We start from the raw sequence: 19,009 nt of genomic DNA on the forward strand, positions 1-19,009 counted from the left end.
TTGTTTGTAATTTTCTACACAGATTGTTCATCGCCCACGTAATGGAATGACAATTCACCACTCTGTAATATTCTTTCATCGCACTGATGAGTTGCACCTGATGGTTTTGTCCATATTTGGTAGCGTAGCACGGATAGTTAACAATGGATGCTCTTCACACTTGTTGATTCCTCATAGCATGAATGGTAGAGTTGGTTGATGGCTTTCCACTCCCCTTGTCTGCTGATATGCATTGTCCTATGCAGTAGTGGTTCAGTGTGTAAGGTAGCATGTGCATGGGAGAGCGCTAGGTGGGAGAGGGTCATGAAAATAACGTCAACATTTGGCGACCATAGAGGTGGCATTGGAATGTGGAGAGTGAGTGCACAGATATACATTGCCATGCTATCTAGGCACGAGGTCTGCCTTTTGCTACGCCGTTTGCTACTTTGAAAGATTTGCTCCAAGAGCATCTCACAATGTACACGCTCTTAACAAGTATGTCATCATAGTGCTTGGAATGAGGAGCACTACCAGGTGATGACTCAAGGGCTTGGCACCTATGGTAGAAACATGAGTGTGAGAGGTGGCATATAGCCACATGAGAGAGGTGTCATATGGGCGATAAGCCCATGTTTGAGGTAAATTGTGAGCCCAGCAACCGACACAAGACAGGGTGAACTGATCGCTTATATAGCCGAGCTAGTTTCAGCCCAGCCATATTGGGCAGGTCTGCAACGGGGTAGGCAGTAGCAGTTGGGTCGGCCAGATCTGGCTACTGATCGGCTAAAACAGGGGGCATAATCAGCCCTAGCAAGTTGGAGCGGGGGCCAGATCAGCCTCTTCAATATACATAGAGGGTTTCTGCCTAGTCCGTGCAATCCACTGAAAGTCACTGAAGCCAACAGCAGCATCCATCAGACAGAGGGTGAAGACAGATTTTGGAGCAGCAAGGTGCTCATACCTGGAGCCAGACAGTGCAGTACTTTGCTGCAAGTATACGCTCACTGATGGAAATGTACTTTGTTAAAAATTGGTCCCATTTTGGTGCAATCTACTTCTACTATTTTGGCTGTTCCATTTGCCGTCCTTCAGATCTATGTGTTTGTCTTGGATTTACTTGTCCAAATGTCAATTAGAGTATCTTGGATAAGTCTTCTGCTGAGTGGTTAAGTTCTTCAAAAGCTACCCCTGTTTCCCCAGCAAGGTCATACAACATGTCCTTACTCTTTTCAGGACTTTCTGTTTTAAGTCCAATGTTACTTCTTACCTTGATCAACTCACAAGTTGCATCTATGGCCACTTTATATTCAGCTTCCATTACTGTTAGTTCCAGTGTCTACATCCTTGCTAATTCCATGCGTTAGTGTATCATTAATATATCTAAGAATCCCTTTAGCTTCTTTCCAATGGCACACTTTAAATTTTTCCATACATTGGAATACAACACTGACTCAAAAAGTATGTCCGCTGGTCCATCTACTTTCAATACTTTATTACTTGATTCATTCGTGTGTACATGGGTATAAAATCATCCCTTCTAAATTTCTTGCCAATTTCTCTCCTATTTTTTCTATGAGATACAAAATAATTTATCGTTGTCTAGTTGTAAGCGTTGGGTGTAGGAAGCAATGGAAGCTCAAAAAATGGAAGCAAGAAGGAGAAAAACGAGATGCTGTAATAGATTGCTGCAAAACGAAAGTGTGGAGGCTCAAGGGAGAGCCAACATAATAAAACCCTAGGGCTAAATGCCCTAGCTGGACTAAGTGTCCTAACCGACCTAGATGGTACATAAACTAACTGTACCAATAGCCCTAACTGATTATAACTAGGCCTACAAGGCACATACCAAGGTATAAGTGGCATCTATGGATAGCCCATGAGATGGCCTACAAAAACCCCTCTATATTATGGGCTGAAGTATCCTGGACATGGCTCAAGATACCTAAATATCTAGTGTCATGATTCGTCCTACAGGGATATAGCAACCTATGACTGTACAGAGTACAACAGATCAAGTTACAAAAGGTACTAAGTTTAAAGCTTGCCGAAAAGCCTCAAACTGATTATCGCTCTCTGACATAGTGATAGTGCACCTCAATGTGCTTTATTCGAGCATGGAAAACTGGATTCCGTGCAACAGCCAAAGCACTCTGACTATCAGTGAAGATGACGGTAGGAGCAGTCTGACATGCACAAAGATCTGCAAATAGCTTCCGAAGCCAAACATACTCCATGGTAGCTGTAAAAGCTGCTCTGTACTCTGCTCCACAACTAGAAGTAGTAACTGTACTCTGCTTCTTGCTGAACCAAGAACACATGAAGTACCAAGCATAAAACAGTTGCCACTATGTGACACACGAGTGTCAAAACAACCAGCCCAATCACTATCAATGAATCCATGCATGGCAAGTGAAGTATCAGCCCCATAAAGAAGGCCTAAATGTTGAGTGCCTTTGAGATATCTGAAAACACGCTTCACGGCATGCTAATGGTGCATAGATGGGCTGTGCACATATCTGCTCAACTGTGAGACAGCATACTGTAGATCAGGTCTCGTATAGAATCGGTAAATCAAACAACCAATTGCCTACTGATAGAGAGTGAGATCACATGTACCCCTGCCATCCTCAGAAGACAAGTGAAAACCAGTCTCTAATGGTGTGGATACTGGCTTACAATCCTCAAACTGAAAACGCTGCAAAAGCTGTCCAATGTACTTGGATTGTGACATAAAAATGCCCCCCTCACAGCTAGCAAATTGGATGCTCAATAGTAGTGCAGAAGACCAAGATCAAACATAGCAAATGTCTACTGCAAATCAAGTTTAAAAGCTGCAATTTGCTGAGCATGTGTCCCAGTCACAAGCAAATATGTCCCATGCTTGCGGATGTAAAGGGTAGCCTCTTTAGGGCTGTTCTGAAAGCCAAGTGTGAGCAAATGAGTGTGAATCCTTGAATACCAAGCCCGAGGTCCCTACTTCAATCCATAGAGGGCCTTTTTCAAACGGCATACCTTGCTTTCAGAACCTTCAACCTCAAAGCCAGGAGGTTGCGAAACATACACCTCTTCCTGCAAATGCCCATGAAGAAAAGCTATCTTAAAATCAAGCTAATGTATCTGCCAATGAAAGTGGGCAGCAAAGGCAATAACGATGCGAATAGTAGTGATCTTGGAAGTGGGAGCAAAAGTCTCCTCAAAGTCAATGCCATGCTTTTGAGCATAGCCCTTAGCAACAAGACAGGCTTTGTAACGGTCCACGGAACCATCAGCTTTCCGTTTGATTTTGTAAACCCACTTAGTTCCAATGGCATTCTTGCCATGAGGCAAATCACACAACTCCCAAGTGTTATTCTAATGGATAGAATCCAATTCAGCTTGCATGGCCTTCATCCAACAATCATTCTGAAAGGCATCTTGATGACATAAGGGCTCTTCATTGCATGCTGTAGCAACCAAAGCATAAGCAACAAAACTAGCATGCTCTTTCTGGACAGCTTCTCTCGTACGGGCTGGCAGAGGAGTATCTTGTTTGCTGTCTTTTAATGTATCAAGGAGCGAACGGGGTACCTTTTTGGGCTCCTGAATTTTTGCTCTTTCCTGGTCAAGAGCCCTATGCAAATCATCCTGATGAATGAGAGGCATATCAAGCTGAATTTCTGGCTGCACATGTTGCTGCAAATGACCAACACGTGGAGGAGGTACAACCTCAGATGGAACATCATCCCGAGCATCGGATGGAAACAAAGGCATCAAGCTGTCAACTATGTTAGGGGCATCAACAACGGGCTGTTTTTGATAGTCTAGCAAAGGAATAGTAAAAGATTCATCAAACACAACATCCCAATTGACAAAACACTTGCCCGTGTGGGGCTGATATAGCTTATAGCCCTTGCTCTCTGAACTATACCCAAGAAAAATGCACTTGACAACTTTATCATCCGAGTTAGTGCGTTGCTGTGAAGGCACATGAGCATAACCTAAGCATCCAAAAGTCCTCATGTGGGAAATGCAAGGCATACAACCCATCCAAGCCTCATAAGGTGTCATAGTCTGCAATGCCTTTGTAGAACATCTATTCAAGATGTAATTTGCACACAAACATGTTTGGTAGGCATATGCATTTTGGGAAGATCCACAACCATATGTTCCTTATATAACTTCACTAGGGCTCCAAAATTGAGGTATCCAAACCTCTCATGCCACAAATGAGTATCTGCCATGGTGGAATCAAGAGCAAAAGCATGTGCATCAGCAAGTGCAGCATCATCATCCAAACATCTGTCATAAGCATCAAGTCTATAAAGACCTCTAGACAATGTGCCAATCAAAACCATGGTGAAGGCATGTGTAGCATCATACACTGCACACCTCACACCATTTAAAAAAACCTGAAAGCCACATGTAGCAATGGTTGAAATAGAAATGAGGTTCTTACGAATGCCTCGAAAATAAAGCACATGCTCTAGAGTAACAATACCACCAGAGACAGAAGTAAGAGCAGCTTGCCCAATACCTTTCACGGTATATGATGCATTATTGGCACATGTAACACTATCCCCCTGAGATGTAAGCTCCAATGAGCTCAATAACTTCCTGTAGGAATTGATGTGCTTGCTAGCACCACTATCAAAGAGCCAGGCATCATGAACATCTAAAACTGCCACACAAGCATCATGAACATCGGGATTATACTGACATGTAACCAAGAAATCCCAATGCTGGTCTTGTGCAAAATTAGCGGACTCATGTCGATCTTATGCACTAGAAGCAGCAGATATTGTAAGACCAGACTCTTTCTTTTTCTTTTTAGATGCTATGCACTTCCTGCATTCAGAAATATCATGCCCAGGTTTCCTGCAATAATTACATCTCTTCTTCTTTTTGTTATCCCCTGAAGAAGAGGCACCATGTGAATGATCAGCATGGGAATGAGAGGGTTTTCCAGCTGAAACCTTGCTTTTACCTTTGTGTTTGTGATGGGCAGCAAATGCTTGATCACTAGCCATAGAAGCACTGCGATTCACACGATTTCGCTCCTCCTGAAGAAGGGCTGGTCAAAATGAGAAATGATTAGCATCTCCCCCTGCAACCAACCTCAATGTAGTAGCAAAGCCTTGATATGAATCAGGCAACCCATCAAGGGTATTAGAAACAAGCTGAGAATCAAGCATAATCTCATCAATGTTGGCCAACTGCTCTTTCAAATCCTTCACATTAGAGTAAAGTCATCTATGAATGTAACAAAATAGAGATAACCCCCAAAAGTAGGTGTCCTCATGGGACCGCAGACATCACTCTGACTAAGCTGCAATTTTCTTGTAGCTTTCACTGCACCATCCTTCTTGAAGGGAAGCCTATGCATTTTGCCAAGAATGCAACCTTCACATGCATGAGAAGGAGGCGACTCCAAAGGAGGTAATGCATCAACCATATCATGCCTCTAAAGTGTCATTAGGCTGCCATAGCTCATGTGCCCATACCTGGCATGCCACAACTCCGCATTGTGCATTGCAGCAGTGGGAGTGCTAACTGATAATGCAAGATGGGATCTTTTTTCATATAAATCAAGCTGAAAAAGACCCCAATACAAAGTGCCAGACAATCTCAAAGCATATTCATTTTCTTTGTCTCTGACTGCACACTTGTCATCATAAAAAACAACCTGAAATCCTCCTCTATTGAGTGAGGACACTGAAAGCAAATTCTTCTTTATACCTGGCACATAGAGTACATCTGAAATTCTGAAATCTGTGCCATCAGTGGATGTGAGAATAATATCTCCCACTCCACATACTGAATGAGAAGAATTATTTGCACAAGTGACCTTCTTCTTGGTGGGTGAAGAATGCAAAGTTACAAACAGATTTTTCTTGGAAGTGATGTGCTTTGAAGCACCACTATCAAAATACCAAGTATGTAGTGTCTCATCAACACTGAAAGAGCATTCATCCTTTGAAAGATCGTAACTGCAAGTCAAAAAAGCATATGGGTCATCATCATTAGTGGCTGTAGTATCTGAACTACCCACTAAAAAGTCTGAAGTGCAAGTCAAAAAGGCATAGTGCTCTTCAACCAAATTGGCTGCAACATCTCCTCCATCATGGCAATGTGGACCTGATGCATCTGATACAGCCATACCAGAATCCCTTTTCTTTTCTTTGGCTATGCGCTTCTTGCACTCTCCAATATAATGACCTGGCTTCTTGCAATAATGACAAATGCCCTTCTTTTTCTGCTTGTGTGTATCACCCTGTGCCTTACAAGAAGGCTGTCCAGAATCAGCTTTATGCTGATGTGTGGGCTGATGTGCATGTGGCTTATGCTGCCCTTTACCTTTGGGCTTGAACTTAGAGAGCATAGCATGCTCGCCAGCCTGGGTTGCCATATTTTTGCGTGTTTGTTCTTCCTGCAACGGAAGTTCTACCAACTCGTGAAAGGAGAGAGGATTGCTGCCCCCCTCAATGACAAATTCAGCGAGGTGTGGAAACCAAGATAGGACTCAGGAAGAGAGTTCAGAGTGGTGGAGATCATCTCTGAATCCGGAATGACTTCATCAATGTTCAGCAATTGTTCCCTGAGATCCTGAAGCTTCGTGAGGTGAGAATTCATGGAATCTCCCTCCTCCATATGTGTATGGGAAAGTTCTCGCTTCAGAAAGGAAACTATGGCATCGTTTCTTGCTGCAAACATACTCTCCAGTATTACCCAAGCTGCCATAGATGTCTTGCATGACCGAATATGAGGTATAATGAACCTCTTGACAAAAAGAGAAATTACTAAAAGAGCTTGTGCATCTCTAGAGTCCCATCTTTTATGCTCTGCTGTGAGAGCTCCTGGAGCGGCTGCTCCAATAACTTGTGCTGTATTTGTACCTCTACCCCTGCCTCCAGCTGTAGGAGTGATAGGTATAGGCGTTGTATCTGGTCTTTCTTCATCTCCAGTGACATAATCCCAAAGATTTCTGCCAACTAAGATATTTCGAACCATGAAACTCCACAATGAGTAGTTGGTGCCATCCAACTTATCCTCTTGTGTAAGAACCCCGAACACCTCATTTGAGTTGTTCTGTGCCATTTTTGCCAGATAAACTCAGAAATACAGCAAACTGAACAAGTAAAATCCCATCCTGGGATTTAAGATGCACAAATAAAACTTGCAAAGAAAGATATGCCCACAGTGACAAATATTGTCACAGCCTGTCAAAGGCTTAAAAAGCACCACAATGCTCTGCTCAATGCCCAAAAATCTGCAAATAGAATCTGCAAAAGGTGGCAAAAGTCTGCAATTTGACTCGTACTGAGTCCAAAACTGTCTGCAAACTTCCAAAGTCTTTTTTTACCTGCAAAATTGCAATTTAAATGCAAAAGCCTCAATTTCTTGTGGGAGATTGCATACAAAAGAGGGCAAATGGTCTGAAAGCCCCAAATGTTTCACAAATTGCACTCTGCATGCAAAAGCCCCAAATTTCTGCAAGAAATTGCACCTAAAAGGGGCAAATCAACTAAAAGCCCCAAATTTCTGCAATTCTCTGCAAAAAAATGCAAAAGCTCCCAAAATGCAAACCAAACAATGGTTCTCTCCGCAAATGCCTACCAAAAAACACCTTCCAAAGTCCACCTGCAAAGAAAAACTCTGCACAAAGTACAGGCTCCTCAACTTGTATGGAACTGACAGTACGGAAATGTCCGTACGGATGGCACTGAACTTGTACGGATTGTGTTGTACGGGACCTGTCAGCTCTGTTGTACGGCGACTTGTACGGAGGTTTGTGTATGGATGAAATGTACGGATGTACGGACAATTGACGCAGATCTGTACGGGACTAATACGGCGGATGTACGGACTAGCGGCACAGGTATGGCTGTACAGCGAATGTACGACTGTACGAAACAATCCGTACGACTTGTACAGACAGCAGTGCAAGAGCGCGTGCGGACGACGAGCTGTAGTACAAAAGTCCGTACGTTGTACAGCGACTGTACGACGCAGGGAGCTGAGAGCAGATTGGCGCTGGTATGAGAGTTGTGTACGGAACAGCCAACGAGCTGTACGAAACAGCCAACTGTGGCTGTACGGAATGATTCGCAGGTAGGTAGCTTCTCACGCTTGAGCTGAAGCTTGTGGGGGCTAGGAGCAGGGAGCAGGGTCTTACTGCTCTGATACCAAATGTTAGAAATGAGAGAGTGAGAGAGCAGGAAGCAAGAGAGCTGAACGTAGTGCTTGCAATAGAAGAAGTGACTAATACAAGGAGTGGGATGGGTTTTGTCTAAGTGACAAAACCTTATCGTTCACTAACCATAGTTAGTTAGTGAACTAACTATGGTTAGTTAGTGAACTAACTGTGGTTAGGGGGGAAAACCTCTAAATGAGGGAAAAGTGCCCCTAACCTACTTATTACATTACATTGGTCACTGCTGAATTATAATAATAATTCTAACAGAGCAAAACCCTAGGGCTAAATGTCCTAAATGACCTAGATGGTACATAAACTAACTGTACCAATAGTCCTAACTGACTATAACTAGGCCTACAAGGCACATACCAAGGTAAAAGCGGCATCTATGGATAGCCCATGAGATGGCCTACAGTAAGATATGGTACTGCAGAAGTAGAACCCATTGATGAAGGAGAATTGGTTTAGGCAGTGAAACATATTCAAGTGTTCCTTGGTTTCATCCATTAGTCTCTCATTGTTACCTGTGATTTCTATATTATAGCATAGAATATAATAAGAACTATATCACCATATTTTGAGTACAAACTATAATCCACTGAGCTTTTGTTTCATCCTTTCTCCTGGAAATGTACGAAGCAGAAGGTGCTTGCTTTAAAAAAAAAGGTCTACCATTCATCTGAAAAAGAGGCCATTCACAATGTGGGGAAAAGCTACAACAGATTTGAGCTAGCTCCACTCCACAAACTTCTCATGAATATATTTCCTAGCTGTTCTCAGGGCATGTTGCATCCTTCAGCCTCCACTCTCTTGGTCTGCTCTATGCCTTCTCCTGAGTGCTTTCTGACTCTTCCAAGCATTTGTTGTTGCATTTTCACTCCTCAGAGATTCCAAAGCACTGGAGCCACGTCACAGAATTGGAATTAGAAGCCTCATGACATCCTATCTGAGTGCTTGCACCTCCAGGTCAAGTGCTTTGATACTAGCGGCCTGCCCTTCTATTACTTTTGGTAAGGACTTAAACCTTTTTTTAATGGCCTCCTACCCCTGATTATGGCTATCAAGCTTTCCCATGCATGCTACTAAGCATGATTCCAAATTTGTGCTAAAGTCTCTAACCGCATTAGAAAGAGGCATCCAATGCAGGTGAGGCAAAAGGCTTCCTCCATGGCCCTCTTCAAAATAACATGTGATATATTATCACCCACAAAACAGTAATTTTAAATACCGGCTAGGAGGAATTCTTGTGCGTTTCCAGGCTTTCAGCTTATTTATGCCATGTATGCAGAACTTCGTAACTATTGAGGACCTGCCACTTCGCACATAAGAGTTTTGTTTGATGACGATTCCAGACGCTATTTATAGAAAGCATTAAAAACCAGTCTTCTGTGATCAGTGGATTGAGAATGAGATCTATACTAGTAGCTATTGGACTGAATGTTCAAGGTATTCTCAAGTTTCTAGTAGTCATATCCACCTGCCTTCTAGGCCTTATCTTTCATTAACAAGCAAAACATGAACTTTAACACCCCCTTTCCCCAACATTTTCAAGCCTCAAGGAGAAGATAGATACACCCAAAATATACAAAAGATACTTACATCCAACATATATAAAAGATACATTGCTTTCATTACTATCTTGCACAACCATGGGCTCAGCTGTCAAAGTAGCATTTACTACCTTTCTAAAGTTGTAGTTAAGATGCAATGCCCGCACTACAAGATGGATGAGATCATCAAAATCAACTGCATTGTTTCTCCTCAGTGCATTCTGCAAAATAAGGAAAGCAATTAAGAAGCCCAAAAGTTTCAAGATTGAAAAATGTCTAGCCATCCCAACCATGTACCTTATTACATATATCCAATCTTAAGGTTGAGAATTATTTTGGAATACAAAGGTAGAAAAGAAAAAACGGACCACCACACTCGCAGAGCAGCAGACACATGCACACACCCACATATAAAAGGATGACAAATTCATAAAAAGAGATAATGAGAGGTTTGTTTGGAAGACTACATCAAAGTATGAAAGGAGGAAAGGAAACTACCTACTAAGAAAAATGGTGGTTACGTTCTAGTCATTACCTAAGTGTAACCTGCCGTGTGGGTTTTCATAGATTCTAGATTGTCTTCGGTTAAACTAAAACAAAAAGAGAAGAGAAAGACAAGGCACAAAGGAGGGGAGAGAAAGAAAGGTCTATTAATGTCTACAGAAGGCGAAGAATGCCCATGAAACAAATCACATTACAACATGGGAGTCTCGGGTCTTTGCAAGATCGTGTGATTCTGATCTCGCATCTTTCCTCTATCTAAATATATGCCATGAGGTCTTGAGGTGACCCATGGCTATCTGTATTGCGTGGGACAGGTGGACTCGTAGATACTCCAGTGGCTAGATGACATCCTCGCTCAACTGAAGGAAGTGCTTTCTATACAAGCCCATCTTCATGGCATGTGGATGTGCTAGGGCTAGAAGCCTGGGGGAGTTGCCGTTTTCCATGCTAAAACATACAAGTTGGCGAGGCAGGGGGGTCTAAAAGGTGGCAAATTGGATTAGTTTCTAAAAATTTCTCTTACTACCACGAGCATAAGCATATTTATCCAATAAATAGGGGCAATAAAGTGTTCAAATGTTGCAAGGCCATTAAAAGGAGCACTAGCTCCTTGCAACAAAACGATGCTCTCACTTCAACTTTTATCCCTACAGAGGGCCTCCCCCCTTACTTTCCCCATGAAAGTACCTCAGGAGGACCCTTCTATCTCTTACATCAACCTTACAAGTTACTTTGCCCCCCCTACTTTTCTAGCAAAAGTACCTGGGAAGGGGCCTCCCCCCCCACCCCTCCAACCCTTGCTTTCCTCAACCGAAGTACCTAGGAAGGCGCATTCCACCTACCTTCCCCAATGAAAGTACCTAGTAAGGGGCCTTCCCCCCCTACTTTCCCCAACAAAAGTACTTGGGAAAGGGCCTCCCCCCCCCACTTTCCCCAACAAAAGCACCTAGGAAGGAGCCTCCCCCGGCCGTCCCCCTTTCCTCATGGAAGTACCTGGGAGGGGGCCTCCCCCCCTACTTTCCCCAATGGAAGGACTTGGGAAGGGACCTCCCCCCCACCCCCACTTTCCTCAATGGAAGTACCTGTGAAGGGGCCTCCCCCCCTACTTTCCCCTACGAAAGTACCTAGGAAGGGTCCTTCCCCCCCTCCTTTCCCTAGCAAAAGTACCTGGGAAGCCCCCCCCCCCCCCCCCTCTTCCTTTCCCCATAGAAAGTACTTGGGAAGGGGCCCTTCTATCCCTCTAAAGGGCCTCCCCCACTAGCTTTCCCCAACAACAGTATCTGGGAAGGTTCCCTTCTATCCCTCCAAAGGGGATCCCCCTCTACTTTCTCTAGCAAAAAGTACACAGTGAGGGCCCTTTCTGTCCCTCGAAAGGGCCTTCCCCATACTTTCCCCAACAAAAGTACTTGGAGAGGGGCTATAGTGCACCTCTATCACTTCAACATCCATCTCCTACCACGAGCCTCTCCCTTACTTTCCCCCGTGTGAACTTGCAAAGGGACCCTTCCCTCTCTTAAATCAACCCTCCCCTACCTTCCCTAGCAAAAATACCTAGGCAGAGGTTGGGATGGTGTTTCCTTCAAACTCTTTCTTCTTGATCATACATATTTCTTGGGGAATAATTATGAAGCACCGTTCTTTGACTACTCAAGCACCATCTACTTCCTTACTTTCTCTCACTTCATCTCCCATAAAAGGCCTATATGGAGCATGGTGCTTTGACTACTGAAGTACCATTTACCCCCATACTTTCTTAGATTTGATTAAGATGTGTAAAAAAACTCAGCTTGGGCTTTTTTGTTCGGATAATTTGGCTCGGTAATTGCGCATACCCCTAGTGATGTGGATAGGTGATTATTAGCTATGCCATGCCAGTGAAACCATCTAGTTAATGGTCACCTTCCATACCATACTGCTCATCCCCTCAATTGCAAGCTACATAGACGATGAACAATCCCTCCATCATAACCTTTGTTTGTTGGCACGCATTGGGCCATATCGTGAAGCTTGACGATCTAAAACGAGGCATTCGTGAGTACAAGTGTCACACTCCAAGATCTATTACTGTACACTGCGACATCAACCTGTAAATCAATAAGCTCAACAACATTATTTAGAATCACGGGTGTTTGAAAACACTTTGCTCCTCCAAACTTGTGTGACTCAGACCACACCTCCACAACAATACCCCTTCGTGGATAGAGGTCACGTCACCCCCAAATTTTCATAGACAGTCTTTCTCCACAAAGAGCATTCTTTTGTCTCTCCAAGGACTTAGCGCCCACCAATCCATCGAAGGTTATATTACATTCCAACTAGAACATAATATTCCTGCCCTCTTCAGTCATCACTGTCCTCGATGATCAAGTATGAGAAATCTCCATATCTAGTAAACGGATTCCCATGTCGCCTCTAACAAAGTATATATCACTAAGGACTTGGAGCCTACCAATCTGTCAAAGGTCATATTACAGTCCAACTAGACCATAATATTCCTTTCCTCCTCAGGCATCAGTGTTCTCAATGATAAAGTATGAGAATGCTCTCCATATCTGGCGAATGGATTCCCAAGTCACCTCTAATAAAGGAAGTCCATGCCATGCAATCAGCACAAAAGGTGTCTTCTAGTTCGAACTTGCATTTTTTCCAGGTTCAATATTCTTGCCGGTTTATACTTGCATTCTCCTCCATCTCCTATAACATAACAATACCTTCAATCAATGTATTTCTAGATTGCAAAAATCTTTTTAACAACAAAACATGACACAATGAATGCACCTTGCAACTCTATGGTAAATAAATCTATAGACTACTATGCCTATTCTTTTTAGAATTAAACAATGACCCACGAAGTCATACCTGTCATAATTTCACCCATGCTCTTTTAGATAGGGACTTTGCGTGTCAAGGAAACGTGAGAAAAACTTTCCCTTCACCATCATATTCTCTAAAAGTTATTTTTTCATCTGCAAAAGTCTAGCCCCTACCCATAGCTAGACGGATGTTTCATTTAACTTATGCTAGAGTAAATCTCCTATCTCCATCTGATATTATAAATCTCGGTAACCTATGTAGACAAAATAAGTTACGCATAAACAAATCCGCTACTTTATGGTGCACTAACGAAATCTCTTGTCGAATGAACTGAGGTATCTTGGGAATCATATTCTCCTTGTGTATGTCACAAATCAAAACAAAATACGTGAAAATGCTCTCCATTTACCTGATGGTATTTCCAAAGGTTGTAAAGAGCCAAGTGACTTCACCTGCTCTGCCTTACTAGGTCACCACAGAGTATCACACCCCATATGAGATGGTATACGATGATATCACGGAGTTCTCCAAGCAGAGAGAGATCCTCCTCCTAAATGACTTCAATGCACGCATGGTGGACAGAGGTGGATCTACTAGATTTTGGATTGGATTCCCTTAGAGAACCAAAGATGGACCCAGTAGAGCTTGGAATAGTGAGGCACTCAGAGGATGCACCACATGTGACTGGGTATGGGCGACACTTGCTCAAGATGGGGGTTGTACACGACTTGATCATATATAATGGTCTTTAGAGATCACCATTATCTAGAGGGATCGCTTATTTCCCACATGGAGGGGGGACAACTAGCCCTTTGCTTCAGCCCACGGTGGCTTGTATGAGTTACTTTCTTGATCTGTACTTTATCTCATAGGCCCGCGAGGTCTTCCAAAGACGTTAATACAACTCTTTCTCTCTCTCTCCACCATGCACCACATGTGACTGGGTATGGGCGACACTTGCTCAAGATGGGGGTTGTACACGACTTGATCATATATAATGGTCTTTAGAGATCACCATTATCTAGAGGGATCACTTATTTCCCACATGGAGGGGGAACAACTAACCCTTTGCTTCAGCCCACGGTGGCTTGTATGAGTTACTTTCTTGATCTGTACTTTATCTCATAGGCCCGCGAGGTCTTCCAAAGACGTTAATACAACTCTTTCTCTCTCTCTCTTGTTAGAAACATGGTGGAGAGAGAGAGAGAGAGAGAGAGAGAGAGAGAGAGAAGGTTAGGGTGTGAGAAAATTATGCTTAAATGAAGACATGAAGATGGCTTTCATTCATTCATCAAGTATGACAGGATAAGTGAAAATAAATGCCCTATATAGGCTAAGCACATACACACACATGTATCAAGTGTATATGGGATAACTCCCAGAGTGACACGCGGCACTCACGCATGACTCACACACATGAACTAGTACTAGAAGTACTATACACCAACACATTACATCACCCACTCTATGGCTATGATATCTCCAACACCCCCCTTCAGAGCAAAGAGTGTGAGACCCAACACCCAAAGAGTAGACCGATTCCCCCTCCACCGCAATATTGCAAAGAGCGAGTCCAACTATCCAACACCTCCTGTGTGATACTGACTTCTCAGTTAGCTTGCGACCGGCAAGGGCAAACCATCACTCGTCACCCCCCTTTACTCTGAACTGGGTGGTCAATACCATCAAACCAAAGTAAAAGACAATACATTCATTTTTGGGGGACGACCCAGGGAAGAGTACCTCTTATTGACTCCAAATACGTTCAATTTAGAGGGACAACTCAAGGCTGAGAACCATTATTGACTCAACATAACACATAGAGCTAAGCATCATCGACCATCTCAAAGAGGGATAGATCATGCAATATAGCAGATAAAGCTCACTGCTCAGGTCTAGTAGATGTAGCATAAATATTCTTGAGCTTGTCCAAGGTCTCCTTGGCTGAGGTAGTGGGGTCAAATTAGTGAAGCAATTTGTTGACCAACCTCACATTAATAAGTGTCAGTGCTTTGTCATGTTCGTCATCCCTAGCTAAGAGTGATGTTGATGAGTCTTCACCACAAGGACGAGTCTCCATAGTATCAAACTGAGATAGCAAAGCCATCAAGCTTAAATGGGTAGCCAGCCAATAGAGGGCCTGGTCTAGGGCTCTGAAATGAATCAGCAGCCTAAGAAATGCTTGGATAAACGTGTCCAACAGCTGGTAGATGCCCCAAAATGCAAAAAAGAGCCAAGAGATGTGCACTAGAGGATGTGGAAACCACTCCAACTGCTGTAGCAGATCCGAAATCCTCAAGAAGGCTCAGCAGGGTGCTCGAAAGTGTAAAGAGCAGGCTGTCCACGTGGAAGGCGGCCTCCGCAATTAAAAATTTCTATTATATGTATGCTAGAGGCCTCAAAACAGCTTCAAAGTGCTCAGGCGGCTATTCAAAGTGCACCAGGGTGCTGCAGCAAATATTCACAAAGAGAAACAATTGATTTTGATGTGCTGAAAGGCCATAAACACCTCAAAAGTGGCTGGAAATTTAGGGTTTTGAAATGCTGGAGCAGATGAGGAAAACACTCAAAATCACCTTTGATGTAGGCGGTCATGCCGCAGTAGCACCAAAACAGCACGAAATTGCAGTACCACCTCCAAACTAGGTCGAAAATGCCTCCAAAATTCACAAAATTCTGCAGTAAATGCTCACAGATGGTCGATTTCTGCTGCAGCAGCCTGCAAACCCTAAAAATGGGAAGGAAAAGCTCCAAGAAGGCTGGAAAATCCACACGTGCAGGCGTCTCCTGGAGGGCGTGTCGACCAGCAGGCTGTGGAGAGGCTAAATGGGTAGAATGAACATAAGAAGCAGCAAAACAGAGGTGAAATGAGGGCAGCAAAGAGGGCAGCTGTGCAAAAACCCTAAACGGGTAGAAGACAGCTGAAAAGAGACGGAAATGAGGCTGAACTGAGGCAGAAATGAACAGATTGGAGGTGGCTGCAGGAAGGAAGAGGCTGAGAAAAATTAGGGTTAGGGTTAGGTCAGAGATGGCGTGGCAGGGCACTATGGCAAGATGACCTGCTCTGATACCATGTTAGAAACATGGCGCGAGTGAGAGAGAGAGAGATAGGCTAGGGAGTGAAGACATGGTACACAAATGTAGAATCCATGAATGCTTTCATTCATTCATCAAGTATGACATGATAAGTGAAGTACAAGCCTTATATAGGCTAAGCACATACACACACATGTATCAAGTGTATATGGGATAACTCCCAGAGTGACATGCGGTACTCACACATGACTCACACACATGAACTAGTACTAGAACTCCTAGAACTACACATCAACACATCACATCACCACTCTCTTTGCATCAATTCTCTCCACTGCCTCTCCGGCAGCATTGGGATCTTTTGTCACTCGTCTTTTTACCTGTCGTCAGGAACTCATAGACTCCTGACCCCTCTCCTTGAGGAGACTCTTTTTACATTGTATCGAGACGGGTCCCATGGGTCATTTTTGGCCCCCCGAGGACGCTAATAAATTCTACTTCTACTTCTACTTGTCTTACTACTTGGGGACAAGGTAGACCTCACCCACGCAACTCACCCACGCATTAGACACCCTTGCCACAGTGCTCACGGACGCAGCTATCAAATCTTTCCCTACGACTCGGCCTGGGCACGTTTCAATGGGAAAGATGCCTCAAAACCCCTGGTATGATGATGAGTGCAGAGAGATGAGAGCTCACCTCACACGTGAGCAGGCCCTTGGCCACTTGACACCACCTAAGGCATAGAGGTGACCCCATGGACACTAGGAATTACCGCACTCTCATGAGTGGCCACACTCTGGCCAAGATCTATGGATCTGCCACACTCTGGCCAAGATCAATGGATCTGTACTAGAGAGAGAGATCAGCAGTCACACAGAGGCACATGGGCAGTGTGCCCTAGGACAGGCAAGATTTCAGAGACAGCATTCCACCCTAGACCACATCTTCACATTGAGGGCTATCATTGAGGAGGCTAAGTCGAGGCGTCAGAAAGTCTATGCCTGCTTTGTAGACTTTTAAGAGACTCCAGGAGATGCAGATCCCAAAGGTTCTGATTTAGGGGATGATGAGCCTATATGAGTTCCTCAGGGGACGAGTTCGTGCCCCAGGAGGCCTATCAGACTAGGTGGAGAGCACGATTGGGGTGTTGTCAAAACTGTCAAAATCAAAAGACTGAACTTGGAGGGCTTGTATCTCACTCTTCAAAGCAAGGAAAAGAGGGCTTTCTGAAGCAAAAGAAAGCTCACATACCAGAGAAGATCCAGCACAGAGGTTGGGCGAAATGGCGCGTCGTTTTGCCCGGGGGAGTTGCTGCAGGCAGAACCTGAGTTTTGACGATTTCTCCTTCGTTACTGAACCAAATGAGCTGAAAAATGACTCAAAATGTTCGTCTTGAGGTCGCCAATCTACTCCTAAGAGGGCTCGAGCAATGGCACAGCAAGCAAGGAGTATTTTGCAACAGAAGAATGACGAAAAAATGCGCTGTTTGGAGAATGGCAGCCAGCAAAGACGTTTTTTTTTCAATTGCTTGCAGGTGGAGGTTTGCCCAAATGAGGGGTATCTCCAGCAGGAAGGGCTTGGAGAATGGTGGAGAACTGAGGGAGAACAAGCTTTAGCAAGATTTGGGAAGAAAGAGGAGAAATGGTGAAGATGAAGAAGAAGAAGAAGATGATGATGTGGCAGAAATGGGCTCAAGGAGGATCAAAGGGCTCTAATACCATGTTGGTAGACTGAAAGGAAAGAGTAGAGTGAACACAAACTCAGAATACTTGCATTATGGAATGAAGAAGAGTGAGGTCCTTATGTAGGCACCTCTTACATGCTCACTAACATCACTGATGACTTCAGAGCTCCACAATCATCTCCTCAATCTGCTCCTAGATTCTCTCAATCATCCTATGTGGCTTTCCACCACCTAACTGTGCTTATGGGCACCTAACTGTGCCTCTAGCACTCACACATAGAAACCAAGGTGTGCCTGAGGCATACACCTTGAGATATCCCAACAGTACCGATACTACTATATGCGGATGACATAGTCCTCTTGTCGTCCTTAGCAGAAGGTTGACAGAGACATCTGAAGGCCCTCGAGGAGTTCTGCACAGAGAGAGATTTGACAGTTAACCTTGGGAAGACCAAGGTTATGATCTTCAACACCTCATACCCAGTGCTCCATTGACATAGCTTTACTTACCAAGGTTAGCTAGTAGAGATTGTGTAGTCCTACACATACTTGGCTGCAGTTTTCACTAGGCCAACTTTCACGATGATCCATGTAGCTCGAGCACACCTCACACGAGGATATGATGCTCTGGCCTGACTAGAGCGACAGTGTTTCCAGGCGCACTTCCAAGACCCACTGACGAAGTGCTAGCTTTTCGACACCCTAGTGAGACCAACTGCCATGTATGCAGCACCGTTCTGGGGGTGTGATATTTCAGCAGCAAAGTGGCAAAGATTTGAGCGGCTACAGATAATCATGGGATCCAGGATGATTTGTAGTACAAGCGGAGTTTGCTATGACCCCTCTTCAGATTGATGCCACCTTTCAAACAGTGACCTTCCTCCATAGCGTCTGGGACCTACCTCGTGAGAGGCTACCGAGACTGGCATTGGAATCCTCTATCCGACTGGCAGAGAGTGGGTTTGATACAACATGGTATACACACGTCCCTGCTTGGCTCACTAGTCATGGCATTCAGATGGACAGGCTCCCTCCTTCCTTTTCAGTATAGCATGGATGCACCCCCGAGCTGATTCCATGAGATGAGATTAACCGCATCATACGGTTAGACCTCCTCCAGCTTCACACACTTCGGACTTTGGGAGGGGACCAGGATTTCCCCACCAAGACCCAACTCTACTATGACCATTTCTTGACAGTGTCGGAGGATGGCCTCATCATCAAACCCCAGTATCTTGAGGACAAAGGAGTCTCACATGGCTT

At 44.2% G+C, this 19,009-nt stretch overlaps 1 protein-coding gene across 3 annotated transcripts in view; it reads right to left on the reverse strand.

Moving 5' to 3' along the window:
* Window positions 1-19,009, reverse strand: part of LOC147902205 (uncharacterized) — a 162,216-nt gene that overhangs the window by 87,094 nt on the left and 56,113 nt on the right. For all 3 annotated transcript variants that reach the window (XM_087375270.1, XM_087375268.1, XM_087375269.1), the window contains exon 5: window positions 9,837-9,926. In XM_087375270.1, coding sequence (XP_087231396.1) covers window positions 9,837-9,926 — 90 coding nt within the window. The remainder of the gene's footprint in view (window positions 1-9,836; window positions 9,927-19,009) is intronic.

The sequence above is a fragment of the Dipteris shenzhenensis genome, chromosome 5 (assembly GCF_047967505.1).
Source record: "Dipteris shenzhenensis isolate YYH24624 ecotype China chromosome 5, Dip_SZ_1.0, whole genome shotgun sequence".
NCBI classification, from domain to species: domain Eukaryota; kingdom Viridiplantae; phylum Streptophyta; class Polypodiopsida; order Gleicheniales; family Dipteridaceae; genus Dipteris; species Dipteris shenzhenensis.